At 37.9% G+C, this 20,467-nt stretch overlaps 1 protein-coding gene across 1 annotated transcript; it reads left to right on the plus strand.

The window, feature by feature from the left end:
* The first annotated feature begins 811 nt into the window (after window positions 1-811).
* HAT1 (histone acetyltransferase 1) lies at window positions 812-19,702 on the plus strand. Its single transcript, XM_062004601.1, has 11 exons — window positions 812-922; window positions 2,107-2,178; window positions 3,650-3,725; window positions 5,420-5,540; window positions 11,419-11,598; window positions 11,832-11,953; window positions 12,453-12,557; window positions 12,898-13,004; window positions 14,918-15,069; window positions 16,076-16,192; window positions 19,304-19,702. Exons 1-11 carry the CDS (start codon window positions 916-918, stop codon window positions 19,469-19,471), a joined length of 1,227 nt encoding a protein of 408 aa, XP_061860585.1. The 5' UTR covers window positions 812-915; the 3' UTR covers window positions 19,472-19,702.
* The last annotated feature ends 765 nt before the right edge of the window (window positions 19,703-20,467 follow it).

Genomic DNA, 20,467 nt, shown 5'->3' on the forward strand with positions numbered 1-20,467 from the left:
AAAACAAGGACCAGCAACTCTAAACCAACTGATTTTCTCTAAAAAGCAGAACTTCTTTTGGTCAACAAAAAATTCCTGAAGATAACTTGGGAGTTCACAGACTAAACACGTGCCTATGTGCCAACTGATGACAGAAATGCTGCTTGAAGTCTGGCTGGTTGGTTAATGACCACTGAAGGGTCTTGTTCAGCAAGTCTGTATCTAAGCTAGCAGCAGAGGAATGGAGTGCGTCAGGAAACAAGCCCTTAGAAGAAAATTGCAGAAATCGTGGTCCTTCCAGCTGTGGCTGTTACCAAGCTGTTCGGCATATGGGTTTATTTTTGACCAATGATAAAGCTATTCCCCCCAGCTGACGTGCAGCAGTGGCATTGAGCCTTGAGGTCTGTTTATATATGAAGAAAGCCTGTAAGTAAAAGAGGTCCCCGTGCCCACTCCAAGGCAGGAAGGCAGGTGTTATAATTCAAGCCTCTTCACGAAGGGTTACTGTTGGATTTAGCCCACGAGTTAGGTGAGGGTGAAACCGCCCACAGCGCTCGGATGGGAATGCACCTGAAGTGAAAGTGAGAGGCAGGGCCCGCGGGCGCGGCCCCGCCACGGCGCGCTCCCGCCGCGCTCCCGCCGCACGCGGCGCCGCTGGCCGCCGGGCAGGTGCGGCGGCGCGGGAGGCGGCGATGCGCGTGTGCGGGCCGGGCCGGGTCAGCCCGAGCTGCCGATGCGCCTCCCGACGGCTGGCGGCGGCCGAGCGCGGCGTGCGGAGCAGCGCTGCGCATGCGCGCGGGGCACGCGCCTCGCACGGTGCAGCGGTTGGCCCCTCGCGGAAGCGGAAGTGTGTGCGCGCGCTCATTTCCGCTGAGTGGGCGCGCGGGTTGATTCGTCCTGGCCGGCTGGCTCCGCTGCCGCCGCAGCTCTTCGGAAATGGCGGGTAAGTCACCGGCCCGGGCCGGGCCGGGCCTGGCCTGCGCCGCCCGCCTGCGCTCCGAGGGCTGACACGGTCCGCTTCGACACTCTGACGGCGAGGGGGACGGCGGCCTGGCTACCTGTAGGAACAGGTTTGGGCGCTGCCGACCCCTCTTCGTGAAGGGGAGTGAGGCCCCGGAGGCAGTCGATACTATTCCCCTCTGCCGTGCTCATGCAGCTACCAGTGGGGCTTTGGCGCCTTCCACTTATGGGGGCAATGGGGCCGGGACATGGGACACGGATGCGGAGCGTAAACTCGGGCGGCCGTGGCGGGACCAGAGCGTGAGGGTACCAGGGAGGGCTGATCCGAGTGTCTGGGTGGCGACAGCGGCTAACTTTCCACCCCCTCTGATGCTGTGGAGACGCTGCTGCAGGGCAGACAGGCATTCATGGGCTTGTGGTCTCCACGCTTAGTACTGATAAACCAGAGTTTTTCTTCATGTCTCCCCTAGTTTAGTGAGATGGGGAGGGAAACAAAAGCACAAGTTTGTATTTACAGCAGATTCACTATCTGGTGTTAGAGGAATAATTCTGGAGTGAAGAGAGAGTCGGACTTGTAAAATACTAGAAAAATGCTATAATAAATGAAGCCTATTGTCGATACTAGGTTACGCGTTAAAAAACAGACTAGATACAGTTTGTTTGTTTCCTTCCACATCCGCCCTGGAAGAGAAATGGTAACGGCATAATTGCTGGTGGTATGCATGAACATACTTTGTGAACACCTGTTTATGAAAATGACTTCATGCAAACATTTGGAATGCCCTGAAACATATTACTTACCATGGGCTTTAAAAGAAACATCTGTTAGACTTAATTCTTAGTTTTTACTTACAGCTTTCAAATATGTTTTATTGGTGATAACTTGGAACACTTTGTAATGCCTTTCATTCTTAGGAACTAAAAAGAGAGATAGTTGTGGTCTGGTTTAGTTCTAGAAAAAGTGTTTAAGATGTTTATATCTATATTGCTTTTACACATTGGAGCATACTGTAGCTTTTTGTTTAAAATTTACTTGACATGTATTTTTAGTGGTTTTGTGTTGTGTGTGTTTTCTGGTTTTGAGAACTTTCTTCTGAATGTGTTCATTGGATATTAGTGACACATTAATCACTCTTCACTTTTCTTAAAATATATACTTTTCTTCAGGTCTTACTGCTATGGAGAAGAAACTGGCTGAATACAAATGTAATACAAATGAAGCAATTCAGCTGAAACTAGGTAATGTCACTTTTTAAATATTGTGCATTTGATACGGGAATATTTGAATACCTTCTTAAACTTCTTTACACTTAAATCCACACAGCTTTTAATATGTACTTATTCACAAGAATAAACAAACACAAGGATGGGAATACATAGTCTGGTTTTGCTGAGTACACTACAATTAAAGTACAGCTATAGAAACTCAGTCCAGTCTCTACATAATAATGTTGTCAGCAATTTATTAGCATGTTACCAAAGGGCATTGGAATTACACCTTGGCTTATTTTTTTACTCTTTCTTTGAGGAGCTAAAAAAAAAAACAAAACAAGAAAACTGAGAAGTGTAGTTCATTTGGGCTTTTTGCTGCCCTTCCTCCCTAGCAGCTTGATTACACTATACATTTTAAATGAAGATTATTTAAAAACTGAATAGAAAAAAACGTTGGACATATGAGAACTGTTTATTATTCTCTCTAGCTAATTTGCAGAGTAAGACCCCCAGAAAACAGACAGAATTACTGAACTCTTGGTAGATGTGCATATCTCCAACTTACATGCAGTAGCAATAACTTGAAGAATATAGCATTTTTATCATCTTTCCAGCCCTTCAGCAATTGTTGGGCAGTACAAATCCCACAGCTTAATAAGAAAATAAAAGTAGTTAACCTCTCAAGTACTTTTCAGAACTACTGCTAGCAATCTGTTCTGGATAGTCCAGTAACATTTTTAGTACACAATTGCCTTTGGCTTGTGAACCAAAAGTGTTATAACCAAAATACTTACATTTTTAAGTCACTGGAATTGTGAAGTATTTCTCTTCCACTTAAACATTATTTCAAACAATGGTTTTATTAAAAGATATACTTTTTTTTCTCTTCCACCTTTCTAAAACCAAAGGAAAGAATGAAAGATAATGACATCTGTGTGAATTTTGTCTAGAAATCTGGAGAGCTGCTATATCAGGTTTTGGGGACGCTGCTAATCTTTTAATTAAGGTTTTCATTGCCCATTTCAGCTACTACTTTTAGCTTCCATTTTTCTTTCGGAAAGTGTAGATGGTCCACATACAGATTTAAGAGAAAAGGTGAGAAGCTACAAAGTGGTACCATAAAAAAAAGACTTTTTTTCTCAATGTGTATGTAAAAGCAGTTATACACTATTCTCTTCAGAGTCCTAATTTCCATCATGATGTAAAGAGAGTAACATTCAGGAGATACATTTATATATTTTTCATATATCTATATCTGGATCAATTTTTTGGTTTTATTCCACTTAATGATTTGATCTCCTTGGGTCAACGTGCATCCTAAACTGCACGAGATGTCATTATTTCATGTATATGCCAGCCAGATAGGTGAGTTTGTAATCAGAATTTTCTGACTCTGTAATGGAAAAGTGCTTGAATATCTAGCAGAGTGTCTATGCAGAAACAAACAAATGCTGATGACTTTGTCATGCTTTTTTTTTTCTTTTATTTTTCTTCTTAGTTCGCTTTCCTGAGGATTTGGAGGATGAGAACACAACGTTTAACCCAGAGTATAGCCATCAGGTGTTTGGAGATGAGTAAGTTAAAGTATCAGTCAAATTAGTAGGTACAGAAGGGGAAAGTTGCTTCCAAATAGTTAGAAAACAAGAAATCTTTGCTATTCCAAGCTGTTTTAAATGATACAACAATACTTCAGTTTTATGCCTGTGTAGGGAAACAATGGCTTCGGTGCCTAGCTTGTAGAGTTTAAGGCTGTTGAAATGTTATATGCCATTTTTAAAGCAGACAAGCAGAGAGTGACTTGAATTTTGCAGTCAGAATTATTTGCTTAAGTGGGTATCCTGTTCATGGTATTTTTCTAAGATTAAAAAATTAACAATTCTTGCTAATAACCTTCACATTCATGTGTACCAAACCCCTTTCCCAGTATCTAGCAATGGTGTATCAATTTATTTTTGAATACTCAGATTTCTAGGGAATAAAACACAGAAGTCAAGTATTAAACTCACATTGTTGACTGTTCTAGATCATTAAATGCTAACTGTATTAAATTCAAGGGGTTATTTTTTCTAATGTGTACACTTCTAACCAGCCAGATGTGCAGGGAATACAGAAACTAGAGAAAAGTTTGTTTTGTTTTCAAATATAGTGACTTTTTAAATACTGTAGGGAACTTACTCTAGCAGTAGGGACAGTGATTTAATATTTTCAATAGAATGATATTCAACAATCTGTCCATAGTTTAAAAAGCAAAATAAAACAAAAATCCGCCAAGGAAAATCCACATGCACCTATCTGTGGACTTTTTCAAGTAGGTAGATTTCTTAATTTTCAGTTAATTTAAAAAGCTTTCCTAGTACTCCCAGTGGGTGAACTAGCTGTATTGTAGTAAAAGTAGTTACACTGTTAGACACCTGCTGCAGCTAACATTGACAATTATAGTTTTAGTGAGAGAGTTCTCCAATCTGTCAGTACAACTAACAAGGATTTTCTTGTTCTGGCACTTATACTTCAAAATTTAAATTATAAATGTGCCACCAGAAAAGAAAGGTCTCAGTTAAAAAACTTAATTAAAATAAGGAAAGAAGAACCCATGAACATGACTGTTTCCTGCAGTTTATTTTTGTTTTTTTCACCAAAATTAACTTCTCTATACTTCATAGCAGTGTAGTGTTTATCTTCAGGCTACTCTTATTTTCAAAGTGTAAAAAAAAGGCTTTTGTATTCCCTACCAGGTGTTTTGTTGCATTTACTCGATTCTAGTTAGATTTGATAACTATAATTGGATTGAATAACCAAAACCACATTTGTTGCTAGGACTGGTTGTCTGTTTGTGTTTTTTACCATATAACTTGTAGTAGTCTGTTCCAAAATATTATACTATGCTGCAAAGTTTTAATAATTTATATTATATTAATCCATATAAATACATGGTAATGAGTTTAAGATATTGATAAATATACATACAGTATTATCTAATTAAGATATTCTTTCGTGAGATGTCCCAGCAAGGGCACAGACACTGCCTCACTGAGTTGAGGAACATGTTCTATTTCTCCACTAGAGGAGCAAAATAACTAGTAGAAATAGTATAGACGTTATCTCTGTCTAGATTGTGCACTTCTAGTTTGATACCCTTTTCCCATTAGGAAGCTTAGTACACCTTACTGTGAAAGATGGTGTAGACTTCAAAGCATATAAAGTGAAAGCTCTGTGATGTGCATGTTCTGATGTGTATAGAGTTCCTATCTGTTCTTTTCTTCTTCCTCAGTGAGGTCGCTTTTGGCTACAAAGGACTGAAGATCCTCTTGTACTATGTTGCTGGTAACCTGTCAACGCTCTTCCGCATTGAATATACTTCTAAAGTTACTGAGAAGTTTGACTGTGTGGAGGTAAATACAGACCAAATCAACACTTTGAAGCATTATTGAGAGGGTTTAATTGGGCTGTGGACAAGAACATAGACAAATAATTATGCACCCAAACATGCTTTACATTAAAAGCACATAAAGTTGCCTTTATTGCTAAGCTGAAAAAAGCTTTGAACTTCAGCTGTACATTTTCCCATTACTCCTCCTTTGACTGCGGTACCATCAAAATTGTGTCAAACAGTACAGTCAAGTTTGAGGTGCTAATACCAAAGCCACTTCCAAAAAACCCCAGCATCTTATCTAGTCTGTATTTTCATTCTGACTGTCTCCAGGAGGAGGACTAACATTGGTGGGTTTTCTATTAAAGATAATTTAATAAGAAGGAAAACATTTCTGTAAACACTTAATGAGATAGGATGCTTGTCTGTGTCTCTATGGCAGATGTTGAGAAGGCAGAAACAGGACTAGAAATGTGAGTGTCATGTGCTTTACACCTTACTTTAAATGAGTACAATAATACAATTACCTGCAATACATTTGTTTAATTTGATGATTTTTACTTTTATCTTTTTCTGCCTATATAGGCTTTCCAAGCTTATAGAATAGTTGTAGAAAAGCTTCTTAAAAATTATTTGTGCCTATATGCTCTCAGAATATTTTTTGAGAACCCCACAAAAGCTAAGCTAATGAGTCTTAGAGCTAACTGAACAAGGTATAGGGACCTTAAAAACGGGAATAAAATACCTCCTTGATGTTTTTAACTATTAAGTATTGACCACGTATTTAACAGTTATGTAGAAAAACTCAGTTTTTCATGGTCGTCTCTGCATTTGGAAAACCTGGTATCATTTGAGTTTTACTTAGTTACAAGGAAGAGATAAGGGTTGATTTCTTTCCAAAAGAGCTAATAAAATCATTATTGATGAATCTTTATAATCATCTGTAGTATGAAATGGCTGTATGTTTGCACTGGCTTCCAACTACTCTGCCTGAGAAGGGTGGGGTCTTTTTAGAAAAAGTAAACATCTTTAACTTCGAGACGTATTTTAAGTTCTGAATTCCAAATTCACTGGAGCTTGTTTAAATGTTTTCAAGACAAGGCCTATTGTAAAGGGAAAAACATTGAAATGATTTTGCTAAACAGTTTTTAAATGTTTGCCTGTGCCTGGTCTGAGGTTGTATTTGAATATTCTTAGTTCAACAGGTTAAGTGCCTGGACATGTCTGAAACACATCTGGGGCTAGGGCAACATCTTAGGAGGGAACGGTCATGCTCTTCAATCTTTAGAAGGTTTTTAGAAATAAAGGAAAGGGGAGATTACATTAACATTTACAAATATCTAAATGGTGGGTATCAGGAGTTTGGGACTTCCTTTTTTTCTATAGTAGCTAGCAACAGGACAAGGGGTAATGGGATGAAGCTGGAACACAAAAAGTTCTGTTTAAATATAAGAACTATTTTACTGTGAGGGTGATGGAGCAGTGGGACAGGCTGCCCAGAGGGGTTGTGGAGTCTCCTTCCTTGGAGGTCTTCAAGACCTGCCTGGACATGTTCCTATGTGACCTGATCTAGGTGAACCTGCTTCTACATGGGGGTTGGACTAGATGATCTCTAAAGGTCCCTTCCAACCCCTACCATTCTATGATTCTATGTTGGCAAAGTAGCAATCATATTAAAATGAAACAGTCCAATCTTTCACCAATGTAACTTAAAAATTATGTCAGGAATCCACATCTTAGCACTTTTTTACTTGTGATTTGTCTATTCTCTCTATGCTTTGCTTTTCTGGAGGTACAAGCAAGGCAAGCAAAGTCTGTCTTGCCCCAAGCATCCTCTGCAACTTTTTTTCATCACTTGGAATCCTTGCTGCCTTCAAGGCCTGTTTTTTGTACTGAACTGTTCCTCCAGTTTTTTAAAGGACTGAGGCAGCGACAAAAAAAGAGAAGCTTTTTGAGCAAGGCTTCTGAATTCTTTTGCAGAGTGTTTACAGGCTTTGACTGAATCAGAAGACTCTGGTAGCTTACCCTGTGCTTCCGTTGGCAGACGGCTCATGTGGCTGATTTGGAATCAAAGTAGGAAAAAAAGATATGATTGTCATCATTCTTGCTCTGTGTTTGTATTTGTCATTAGTTTTAACCATTCTAAGATATGACTGTATCTGTAGAGATGAAAATGAGCTGTCATTACAGCAGAGTGTAATTTAAATTCATGTTAACATTTTCTTTTTTAAAGTTAACTGATTGCTGATCTGAGCTCATTCAGATAGTCTGCATCTTAGTGTGATTATCTGCCATACATGACAGGTAATCTTTGTGCTGTGACTAGATAGTGTTTTGGAAAGTACATCAGTTTCTGCCTTTAACATAACTGGTTACAAGCAAAAAGTTAATTTTAATGCTCTGCAAAGTTATTCACAGCTTAGGATTTTGTGTCTACATACCCCCACAAACCCATTCAACAGTGGGCGGTTTTGTTCTGGGATGTTAAGTTTGATTCCATTATTACTAAAACAGTTGCTACAATCTGCTAGGCACTGACAGAACTATTTTTCCTGATAATGCTATTTTTTTTCTCCAAGATGTTTTCAAACATGAGGTAAAAGATAAAATCCTGAAGTGTCAAGAGCTGGAACTCCAGTCACGTTAATGCGTCTTTATCATCTTCTTAAAGGTGGTTCTAAAACCATGTTTGTGGGAAAGGCTCAGCAAAGTATGATTGTTTTGAATAGAAGTTGGCACTTCTTTTAATGCAGATAGACAGGATTTCTCTTGTGTGGGGTTGATTTTTTTTTTTTTAATCCAAATATCTGAAGTAAATGTTTACAGCATTGACCTCCAAATTGCATGCTGCTTTGAGAACTGCAGCTGTTCAAGGTGGCTGAAAGTATTTCACCAACGTCTGAAACAATCTTTACTATCAATGTATTTCTATTGCATTGCAACTAGTCTAATACATTTGCTTCATACAAAAGTTAATGAAGTGCAATTTGAAACAGCATCTTCCTGGTATACAAGTGGCATACTAACTGCCTGTTAGTACAAGAATAACCTGTACTAAGATTATCCAGAGTCAAATGCAATGTACAAAGAGACCACACTGTACAAAGTCCACTACAAATCAAGTTTAGTTACAAGCCTATACCAAATTTCCCATCATGACCTCACATGATTCTGATTACAAAGGTAATGCATTACAGGCAGTACTTCCATGAACCATGGCTCAATAACTCTTGTCTGGCTTTATTCAGGTTTTTGCCCACTTCATGAAATGGTTTTGCCTGTGTTTAATGCTGATGTAGTAGTCCACTGGTGGTTTTTCTGAACTGAACTTGGTGCATCATCATGTGCATCCGTGTAGACTGGTAAAATAGGAGTGCCTCACTCTGATAAAGGAAATTAACCTCTCACCAATATCAAAGAAATGCATAAGGAAAAGGTAGTAAACAAATTTTGCTAATCCCTTGGATTATGAGCACCTCAGAGAGAAGTGTTTCGAAAGTGCCTACTAAGTAGTGGATATTTCCCTTAAAGTACAGGTGTTAATGAAGCAAATTATTTGTTTTCTGTTGATGATATACTCCAGGACTTACTAACTGAAAATTGGATTACTTAAGACACCATTCAGAGTTCTGGGATTTCCTCTGTAAGAAAGAGGGATCTTGTTAACTCTAAAAGTAACTGAAGAATATAGTTTATTTTCTTAAATTGAAATGTGTCCCGTTTCAAGAGGGGAGAAATTTTAGGAGGCAGTAGGTGAAAATCTGTTGTCATATAGAACCAAGAAGGACTATCTACTGCTTTGTCTACTAAGCCTCTGTTTTCATGATCTTATGGAAAGCAAGATTTTTCTGTGGTTGCAGACAGTGATGGGTGCATTATCTTAGGTGCTTTCAACTGGTGAAAGTTTGTCTTCCTTCATACAGCTAGGGAAGAAACATAGAACATGAGGGTAGCAAAATTACTTAAATATTCTCTGTAATACTTTATACTGTGTATTCTTCTGATTTAGATACTTTCCATGTAGTCAGAGTTATTGAACTGATGCTTGGAAGTATTGTTTAAACTCTAGTTTGTTTATTCTTTCTGTTTACAGATAGACAAAATTAAAGTCACAACAGATTTATAGTTGTAGTTTCCTACACCCTTGTCAGCAATGCTGACCCAAGATCTGTGTACACAATGCACTTGTACAGTTTTATAGAAGGCATTTAAAAAATGTGATCCAGACAAATATTTTATGTAATTTGGTGATTTTGGAAAAAAAAAAGACTGATTTTGTGTAAAGCAGTTAAATCGGTAAGCGTAAACAAAATCTTTTACTAGTACTGCTTTAAGAAGAATAGCAAAGGTTCCAATAAATGCATCTCCTTTGTTTTGAGAATGAAATGAATGTAAAGATTGTATGCATTTTAACTGGGTTCTTACATCAAATATTCTAGAGCTATATTTTATCTGCTTAATAGCTCTCTACAAATATAAATATAAATGTTGGTAGTACCAAGCCATTAAGAATAGAACTTGTTTGTGCTTAACTACGTCCATCTTTCTCTACACTAAAAACGTAGCTGAATGATAAAGTGCTATTCATTTGCAGGTGCATTGCTTCTACTTAAGGGACTGTGGTTGAAAGGACAGGAATTAGAAGCATGTTGTATTAGCCTTTTGTAGTGCATTTTGTTCTAAGCATCTTAATTTCCCTGTTTTGAATGCTAAGTAGCAAGGGTCTTGGTTTTGAACTAATACCCATCATGCATGTAAACGGTGTGAAAGAGCTGCTTAGTAAGTTAACACAAAGTGTTCTTGTGTCAGTCCTTGTGGAAATAGATACAATACAAACATTACAGCTGAACTCACGGCAAACTCCATTAAGTAAAAACCTGGATTCATTGTCCAGAAGAAAGTTTGAATTGAATGTAAGCTCATTTTGTTGAATGTAATGTCAGGCTTTTAGGGGTTGTATTGAGGAGTACGGTTTTGTTAAGTTGAGACCAATTCATTAAGTTTTATTGCCTGGTGAGAAGCAGTAATACGTTATTGTGAAACTTCATCAAATATTCATGGTTAAAAAGAAGTAGTAAATGTATTCAATCAAGTGGTCTTTTTGGGGTCTGAAAAGGATTATGAAGTCTGCTCAGCTGATAGTCTCTAACTTTTGCTTTGGTTATCTGAAAGGAGTAATTTTAATGTCTGAATTTAATCTTAGTGTCAGTATTTTGTCTTCCATGGTGTGTTAGACTACAGGTCATATTTGCTGACAGTATCCTTAAATTATATTTTTATTTGATTTCAAACTTTGTTGTCAAAGTGTTCTTTGATTAAAATATAGGATACTGTTGTTCGAGTTTCTAATGTGTTTTGCAGCTGATCCTATAGGGAGGCATAAGAATGCAAGTGTGCTAGCCATCATTTTCTTGTTTGGGAGCTACCATTTTTGGTCTTTATTCTTTTTCTTCCACTTAGTTTCTTCACCATTCTTGTAAGTTGCTTGTTTAGGAACCTAGGTTCCCCAAGGCTTTGGAGAATTGCTGGCTAGAAAGTCTTTGTTTCTGAATATGCTGTGCTTTCAGGATAGCTATCAGTGCTCTTAGGTTTTACTTTTTCTAATGTAACAATCTCTAAACATAAAAGTGTTGTTGAACTTATGATGTAGCTATGAGTTGTTGCATGCTTACAGTTGCTGGATTGTGGTCTTTCTGGATCTCTTTGGGGCAGTTCCTTAACTCGCTGGAAGGTCATTGCTGAACAATTGAAACACTTGCTTTTTCCTTTTTTTGTAAATTTTGCTTTTTTATTAATGTTAGGCTGTCATGTCTCTTATACTCATCTATTATAGCGTAATACTGACATCAATGCTGTCTTTCTAGTCTTCCACTGATCCTGCCTCCTTTTGTAATCTCCAGGCAGACGATGTTGAAAGTAAAATTAGAGAAATCATTCCTCCTGGCTTTTGCACAAACACAGATGACTTTGTGTCTCTGTTAGAAAAGGAGGTCAATTTCAAGCCCTTTGGAATGCTGCTACACACATATTCTATCCATAATGAGGATGCCGGTGAAGATATAACGTATCAGATATACAAGGTATGAAAAATAAGTTAAACATCTGCTTTTGAGCAGCCAAATTAATTTTTATTTGGCAGTTATGTGCTTTCAGTAATGTTTCCGTTCTAATATATAAATATGGTCATCTTTACCAGGTAATAGATAATGATAAAGATACTTTTTTATACTGGAGGGTTTAATTAGATTTTGCATATTTTTTCCTCCTCCATCTGTGATAGGTTTCACCTGACTTCTCCTGGCTTTTTCCCTAGGCTGACATGACATATCCAGGCTTTCGAGAATATCATGAAAGGCTTCAGACGTTCTTGATGTGGTTTATTGAAACTGCTAGCTTTATTGATGTAGATGATGAAAGATGGAACTACTTTCTAGTGTAAGTACAGTTCTAAAGCAATAGTGGACCTTATTACCTCCACAAAGCCTGCATTTTAATTGTGGCTGGCCAATTATTGGAGCAGTATAATGATATTTTTCCCAGAAAAGAAAAACCATTGTTTATGAGGCTTGAGTTTTCCTCCATTATGCTTTGGGAAAGCTTGAGAATAGAGCCGAATTAAATGCTGTTGTCCGTTAGAGCCCTGAATGTAGGCTTAAACAGTAAAATGAGCTTTGCCTGTGTTTTCTTTTACATGCCACCTATTCATCTTTATAATAGGCAAGTGCACTGAAGTGCTGTAAAGAGGCCTGATTTATCCAAGTTGCTGCACACCAATTAAGTGAATTGTACATTCAGACATAGCAGGTGTACCCATTGGGCCCTCACAGAGTAGCTTGCTGACACTGAAAATTCAGTTGGAGAATGGAAAAGAAAATGGACACTGCATGGGAGCGCGACTGTAATTGACCTGCTTGGCTTTCTGTTTTATCTGCAGATTTGAGAAGTATAATAAGGACGGAGCTACGCTCTTTGCGACCGTAGGCTACATGACAGTCTATAATTACTATGTGTACCCAGACAAAACCCGGCCACGTGTAAGGTAATTGGCGGCGTAACTCGTGCCTTGCCTTTTATTTCAGAAGAGGGAACTGCTAAAGTTCCCAATACTTGTTTATAATGGTGTTGATTTGTTTAAAAAAATCCCCATTATTAGCTGGCTATGCACTGATTTATTTCATTGTTCCCTTCTTGAAGCACAGGGAATCTCAAACATTTGAATATTTAGCAATTTTAAGACTCTGTGAAAAATTACATTGGAACATGAAGATTGCTGCATGTACTTTAACCTAAAATGAACTACCATTTTGGTTTTGAGTCTTTACACTATAATGTTTGCAAATGCGTACATTTGAACTGAAAATACATTCCTTTGTCTGTAGCCAGATGCTGGTCTTGCCACCATTCCAGGGAGAAGGCCATGGTGCTCAGATGCTTGAAACAGTTCACAGATACTACATGTCTTCTCCTGCAGTACTTGATATAACAGGTTTGTGTTACATTTTTCTGTAGCATTCTCAGGTTTGTTAGCCTTCAGACTAACTCTCATGTTCGTTTGTCAGAGTTAAATAGCCTTTTGAAGATTTAACTTCATCTCAATTCAGGATTAATAGTACCCTGGTTTACAGAAGAACTGTATATAATGTAGCTCCTTAAATCCTTTACTTAGAGAACAGCGCACCAGGAAAATTCAATCCCTAGCATGAACGGATTACCAGCTAATTAGCCATTTTATTGTGAGATACACAGCTGAGTTTGCCAAGAGATCAAGCTTTCTCAAATTCCTTCTTCAACTTATTCCTATTAGCCAAAAATCAAAATTAGGGATGTAGGCAACACCAAACTGAAACAGCATCTTAATATTACTGTGCAAGCCAAAATTTTACAGACAGTAAAAAAATCTGTAGAGAATTTGTGCTCCAGGAACATGGACTGCTAGCTGAAGGCAGCCATGATACCAGAGGTGTGTGCACAGATACCCAAAAATGAAAAACTGTTGAGGAAGTCGTAGAGGGGAAGAAGGGTATATGTGCATAACAACTATAACATGAATTGCCACAAGTGTGACATCTCCACTGTGGTTTCAAGTCCAGTATAGGAGAAAATGCAGTTCAGACACATGACTTGAAAATTCAATTCTCAATATGGTCTCAGACTTCATCTTAGTTAGACATAGCTCCACTATTTTAATTGAAATAAAATAGAACACTTGCCTTCGTAATGCATTGTTTGAGGATAATCTTAACATAATCTACCTCATCATTTGAATCCAGTTTGTAGGAACCTAAGGAAGCATACATTTGCTTATGCAACAGGAAATCATGTGCCTCATGCATTTGCTTTTTTTTTAATAGTACAAAGCTTTACATAGCTTTTATAGCTGAGTCTTAACATGAGATTGCATAAATCATATGACATGTTCACACCTCAGTGCCTTAAATGCAGAATTGTAGCAAACAGTAAATATGTACTAAAATAGGTTTTAATGTCTATGGAATAAAGCAGGAGTATTCTACATGGCACATAAGTTAGGGAAATTAAAGCTTTTTCCAAGATGATTGCCCTTTTTGAAGGGAAATTCAGGCTGGACAATCTGCATGTGGCCAAGTTATTTACTTATATAGCATCTAAAATTGTGAAGTAAAGCCTTTAACCTTTCTGAAAGAGGAAATTAACATCTGCTTAACCTGCATTTTCCTTCTGCAGAGTTCATAAGTGAGAACCAAGTTGCATATGGGACCACGTTGATACTCACCAAAGCTAATTCTCAACTTTGGTTTTTCTAAAGCAACAGTTTTGATAGTTGTGCTACCACTCTAAGACCAATGGACGTAACTTGAAATTATAATCAACGTTTACTTAGGTCCTTCCAGCCTTTTAGTTTTGGATAAACTTGTCCTTTGGGTCCTTTCTGTTTCTTCCTTGCTAAGAAAAACTGACTCGTATCTGTATGTGTCTTTGGCTGGTTTAGTTGTATACAGTAAGATGGTTTCACCAGTCTTATTTCCACAGAATTAGGTGGTGTTTTAGTAGTTATGACGCTGTCAAATGGAGAATAGATGGAATGTACAAGAAAAAGGATTTATACATAGAGTAACTTTCTCTTCCCAAGGAGTTAAATTGGATTAAACATGTATATTGTTAGCCTCTTAGACATGCCTATATAATACTGTACAGTACTATATACATAAAATATCATTTTTTCTATCTGCAAGTTCTTAACATCTACTGTCAAAAATCTAAAACTTTGGTGGTAGTAGTATTTATGATTAAGCACAGTTATTTATACACTGATGAATACTGTAGCTGCTTTTGTTTTCCATAGTTCCATGTAATTACATACCACAGATAAGAAAACAAATAATGTTGTTATTAACCATGTGCTCTTTTTATTCTTTATAGCTGAAGATCCATCTGAAAACTATGTGAAGCTAAGAGACTTTGTTCTTGTAAAGCTCTGTCAAGATTTGCTTTGCTTTTCTCCAGGAAAGTTAATGCAAGGTTTCAGTCAAGAAATGGTGATGGAAGCTCAGCAAAAACTGAAAATAAATAAGGTATTAAATCAGAACAGTTGTAGTTGGACTCATCTTTACCAAACTGGTAGAGTAACAATTTAAACATAGAGATGGAGACTCTACGGAATTTACATATTCAGGTGTTTCACCTGTTTTTTAGAATGTATCGGAAAGGAGGTAAGATGCTTTTTTTTACCTACTGGCTCTGTTGATATAATGGAATTTGACATGTTTTCCATTTCTCACAAGTATATTTGTGAAAGTAACAAGTGTTTCGGGAATGCAGAGCACTAAGGTAGCAAACAACTGCTACTAAAGCAGGCCAAAACACTTGGAGAATGAAACTGTTAAACTGAACAACTAAATTTGCTGGTAATCTCAGTAAGTGATTAAATTCATTAGCAAATATGGCAATGAAAAGGCAGAATTGTTGTTCTGTTGCTCAGCAAAAAAATACTTGGTCTTAAATTCTGTTTTAATACAGATGCAACAGTTAATAGTGATATAGTAAGTAGCAACATGATTTTTCTTTTCTTCCCAGATGTAATACTAGCCGATCCTGCCTCCAAAACCACTTTGGTTTCACCACTTAATTCTTTCATTTTCTTCCCTAGTAAACAGAAAACTTTAGATATTACTGTTTCCAGGAGGTCTTGTGAAGGACTTAGCATAGGATATACTATTTAGTGAAGTATTGTTTCATGCCATTCTAGTTCCAGCCCTTTGATTCTTTGAAATATTTTTGGGCTCTCACTTCTGGACTTTCTGCTGCTCATTTACAGCAGATCCTTGAAGCACCTCTACAGATAGTGCAACACACTGAGAGATCAAACACTGACTACATGGAAGAAAATGGTTTTGAAGGAAAAACAAGAGTGTTTATTCATTTAACCCACCAAATGGGAGGATAGGTTTGACAGAGGCTTTGTCTGTGCCTCTGACTGTTGTCCAATAAGCTGAAGAACTACTCTAATATTTCTGCACTGTGGGTTCTGTTGAGTGTCTTTATTCAGACATGGTTTTTATTTTCCTTTCTGTTCATTAGCAACACACGAGACGAGTTTATGAAATTCTCCGATTGCGTGCAACAGATATGGGAGATGCAGAACAGTCCAGAAGCTATCGGTTGGACATTAAAAGAAGGCTGATTGGCCCCTATAAGGTGTGTATGACTTTGGTATCATTTAATACTTAATTCAAGGCTAATTATACTTGATTTTACTTTCATTTCCATAAATGTAGTTGATGCTAATTATGTTGCCAATCAACTGCTATTAGTTAAACAGTGTTCAACTGACATGTATACAGATGTAAAGAACGTTCATGTGTAGCAGTGCTGAAGATCCTGTATTTAGCTCCTTACTGTTTCCAGCGTGAAGTTACTACTGAATTTATGTTATCTTGCTTGGGCTTAAGAAGAGAGGGGGAAAAAAGACAATGTCTTTAAAAGGCTAAAATTATCTTAGACAAGCCAAACATTTCAAGAGTTAAATGCTGTAATGTTTACCTAGTCTGCAATGTATAGTTTAGATTCCTTTTCTACTTGTTAGCTAGGTCTTAACCAAAGAACTTACTAGAAATAATTGAGCCATATCAACATAAAACCATGTGCAGATGCAGTATTAAATAATGTCAGCAGTGAAATTCAAATAAGTATTAAACTTGCTACAAAGTAGTTTTCTTAATTCCTATTAAGTATGCTTTTCAGTACCTTCAGTATAGTTGGTCCATGTTGCATAAGTCGACCCTTTGAGATACAGATTTTTAAAAATATATCCTAGCTGCTAATGGCATCAGTCTTTGTACTGAGTCAAAAGACCAGAAATAAATCTAGGGCTTTTGCTATAACTAGTGTGTTAGCTACTCTCTTACTTTAAGTGCTTGCTAAGCAAGCCAAAACCTTGTTGGAAAAGTTCCATAAAGTGAATAGTACCTCGGTTAGCTTGCAAGCTTTCCTAAAACAGCACTTACCCTGTTCTACCAAAACAGCAAAATTTTGATTGTACTCATGTTGGACTTGGGAGGCTGTTAGAAGTGAGAACCTAGCACTGTATTAAATACTTGGATAATCTGGAGAGAACACCATGTCATACTGAGTGTCAGGACCTTAATCAAAACCCTTTCTGTTCTTTCATGAGTGTCTTGTGTCACTTGCTAAATTTCACTTAGTGTACACTAGAAAAAAGGCCATGATTTTTCAGGTAACAGGACTGTCACATAATTTCAACTCATTCACTCGGTACTGAAGCCCTGTGGGGAAAATCCAAAATTCCATGGGCAACCATGGAATAAAACTCTGTGCAGAAGCCTCAGATGAGAAAAAAAAGCTAATACATCTATTCCCCTTGAAGTCTTCAACATTAGCAAGGAGGCTGTTGCTAAAAATACAGCATCACTCTAAGTAGCTCAGAAGGTGAGCAGCCTATGAAACTGAAGTTTCACAGTGGCTTCTCTAGTTCCATGGAACTCTGCTTTTTATGCTCATTAGTGGACTGTAGTAGATATGTCTCCTTAATCGTGCCTTTGTTTTCATTTTTCTGCTGACAGGTTTGATCGGAAAGTACTCATCTCTATTTTCATTTGGGTAATTCGTCACATGTGTGATTGGCTGTCTTTCTCATTTTTACTAGATAGAGCTAACATGAATCTAAAATTTGAACATCTGTGCTGTTTTTGATATCCTTTCTACAAGGAAATGTTTCTTGCTTGTTGGCTAGAAATGTGCCTGCAGGCCTCATCAGGATTCTGATACAGAACCTCCTTTTTTTAACTGAACTTTGCTCATTTATGAGATCTGAGAAAGATTCTAAAGGTTTTTCTGATATTACTCATTCACAGTTTATTGTGGTCTCCTTTCCTCTTGACCCTCAGCATCTATCATAGAGTGTAAAATTAAATAGAGTACAGAAGGCTTTGATTTTGAGACTGATTGTTGAAGTAGAATGGTTTTGGAAGAGGTTCTTCTCCCTCTCTACTCTGCCCTGGTGAGGCCTCATCTGGAGTACTGTGTCCAGTTCTGGGCTCCTCAGCTCAAGAGGGACAGGGAAGTGCTGGAGAGAGTCCAGCACAGGGCCACCAAGATGATCGGGGAAATGGAACATCTTTCATAGGAGGAAAGGCTGCGGGAACTGGAGCTGTTTAGTCTGGAGGAGACTGAGGGGAGATCTTATTAACATTTATGAATATCTGAAGGGTGGGTGTCAGGAGGTTGGGACATCCCTTTTTTCTATAGGAGCTAGCAACAGGACAAGGGGTAATGGGATAATTCTGGAACAGAAAAAGTTCCACTTAAACATAAGAAAAAAAATATTTCACTGTGAAGGTGAGGGAACAGTGGCACAGGCTGCCCAGAGGGGTTATGGAGTCTCCTTCCTTGGAGGTCTTCAAGACCCATTCCTATGCAACCTGATCTAGGTGACCCTGCTTCTGCAGGGGAGTTGGACTAGGTGATCTCTAAAGGTCCCTTCCAACCCCTACTATTCTATGATTCTATGCTAAGCTCTGTGATTCCATAGGCACTGCACAGGTGTCACAAAGATTTAATTACAAGATGTCAGGTATACGTAATACATATATTTCCTTTATTTAATGAAATATTGAGTGGCTTTCTGCTTTTACCATGTGAGGGAAGACTGAAGAATGGAAAAGACCTGAACAGTTCAGAAATAGATATAAATTGTATAAAAGTGTATCTGGGGAAAGGAAAAACATCTCAAAATACTTGTGTATTTGAGAAATGGGTAAGACTATAACGTGACACAGTAAGGGGAAGCCCATTTCTTCCTATACAAATATATTTATGCTTGTAAGTAATCTTACTGCGTTTCAAAACTGTTACCGCTAATCCTGGGAAAGCTTTGAATAATTTATAACAACTCATGGAAATTCTGCTTAGAATTAATTTTTTTATAGTCAATTCTAGGGAAGCAGAACAGCCACGTTGCGGGACGCCAGTGTGTCAGCATAGAACTAAATAGCCTGGTGGCACTTTTTTGCAGACTAGTTTTTATGCCATAAGTCTTCAAAGCAGAAGTACCATTAGACCTAGTCTGTTTGAGTAAAGAAAGCTTTGGAACTGTTTTTCATTTCACTGGTTCGTTGGTAACACAGCAGTTCCAAGGTTTAATGGAAAAGATGTCCTAATCAAACACGTACTGTTTTTCTTAGGATTAGGGCCATTTTAACTAGACACTGAACTGAAAACATTTCATGAAATACTGTATTCTTAATGATTGTTTGCTGTGTTCAAGCTGCTCTTTGTTTGATTGTTTAGAAAAAGCAAAGAGAACTTGCCAAGATGAGAAGATGTCTAAGACCAGAGGAGCTGACGAATCAGTTGAACCAAATAGACATAAACATGCAACACGAACAGTTAGAAGAGAGCTTCCAACAACTTGTTTCAGATTACCGAAGAGTCCTAGAACGACTTGCACAAGCGTGAGGATCCTGCCTGTACAGGAAACTTACAGATTTCTATACAATGTTGTAAAGCACATCCTTAACAGCCACTTAACTGCAAAAAATCTCATGTGACGTTTTAATCACATTAAAGGTGACGTGTTTCTGTGCATTTTGAATATTTTCTACTTTCGTGTTGTAGATTTTGTAATATTGTACTTTAGGTTTGGAGGCACTTATTGCTGAAATAAACAATGTAGATTCTCAAATACAATACTACTTCATTTGCTTGAGTTTTCTTTTACCTTTCTTTTCTGCCTCAAAACTTAATAGATACTTGAATAGCAAGTTAATACCTATATCTAAGCAATATAAATATTGCATCTCTCTTAAAATTTCTCCCAACTTGATTCTCCTCAGGCTGCTCTGCCTGGGACCTATTGTACTGTGTGGGGCCTGTGCACTCTTCAGTTTAGTGTTAGAAGGCTGGTTCTGTGGTCTGCCTGGCGTGCTTCCTGAGTACAGGCTTTTTGCCCCTTCAGAGTGGATCCTGCTCCCATAAGCTGTTGGACCTATCCTACTGAAGCCTCGAGAGGGCCTTGAGCATGTTATTTTTCAGACCCCTAAGTTTTCAGGTTCATGATTTCAGGAGAATACCTCAGAGTTGAGGAAACAGACATGACTTTGTAAGGACTCCAAAAGCACTTCTAAGAAACCTACAGCTCTGTAGGAAACACATGCCTTTATCTAATTCCTTGACTATTCTGCTATCCATTACTTCTCAGACTTGAGGTTAGTTCTTAAGTATCCAGTCTGTCCTCCCTCAAAGGAATAAGTTATGCTGTCTTGTCTTGTAGTTCAGACTTTAGAACTAATTTCTCTTGACCTGTAATCAAGAAGACTTAACCTAAAAAAGGATCATCGACATTTATTAACCATGTTTCATGGTCCTAATGGGATTCAGATCCAGCTTCGTAAACTGGAATTTGCAGACTGACAGTTCTCTGCAACCATCTGAGACGACATGGAGAAAAGGTAA

This window comes from Colius striatus, chromosome 11 (assembly GCF_028858725.1).
Source record: "Colius striatus isolate bColStr4 chromosome 11, bColStr4.1.hap1, whole genome shotgun sequence".
Lineage (NCBI taxonomy): Eukaryota > Metazoa > Chordata > Aves > Coliiformes > Coliidae > Colius > Colius striatus.

Excerpts from the sequence above, each read along its gene's own strand:
- HAT1 (XM_062004601.1), top strand. Across the intron at positions 11,599-11,831 it reads TAACGTATCAGATATACAAG|GCTGACATGACATATCCAGG; the intron begins GTATGAAAAATA and ends CTTTTTCCCTAG. Across the intron at positions 11,954-12,452 it reads AGATGGAACTACTTTCTAGT|ATTTGAGAAGTATAATAAGG; the intron begins GTAAGTACAGTT and ends TTTTATCTGCAG.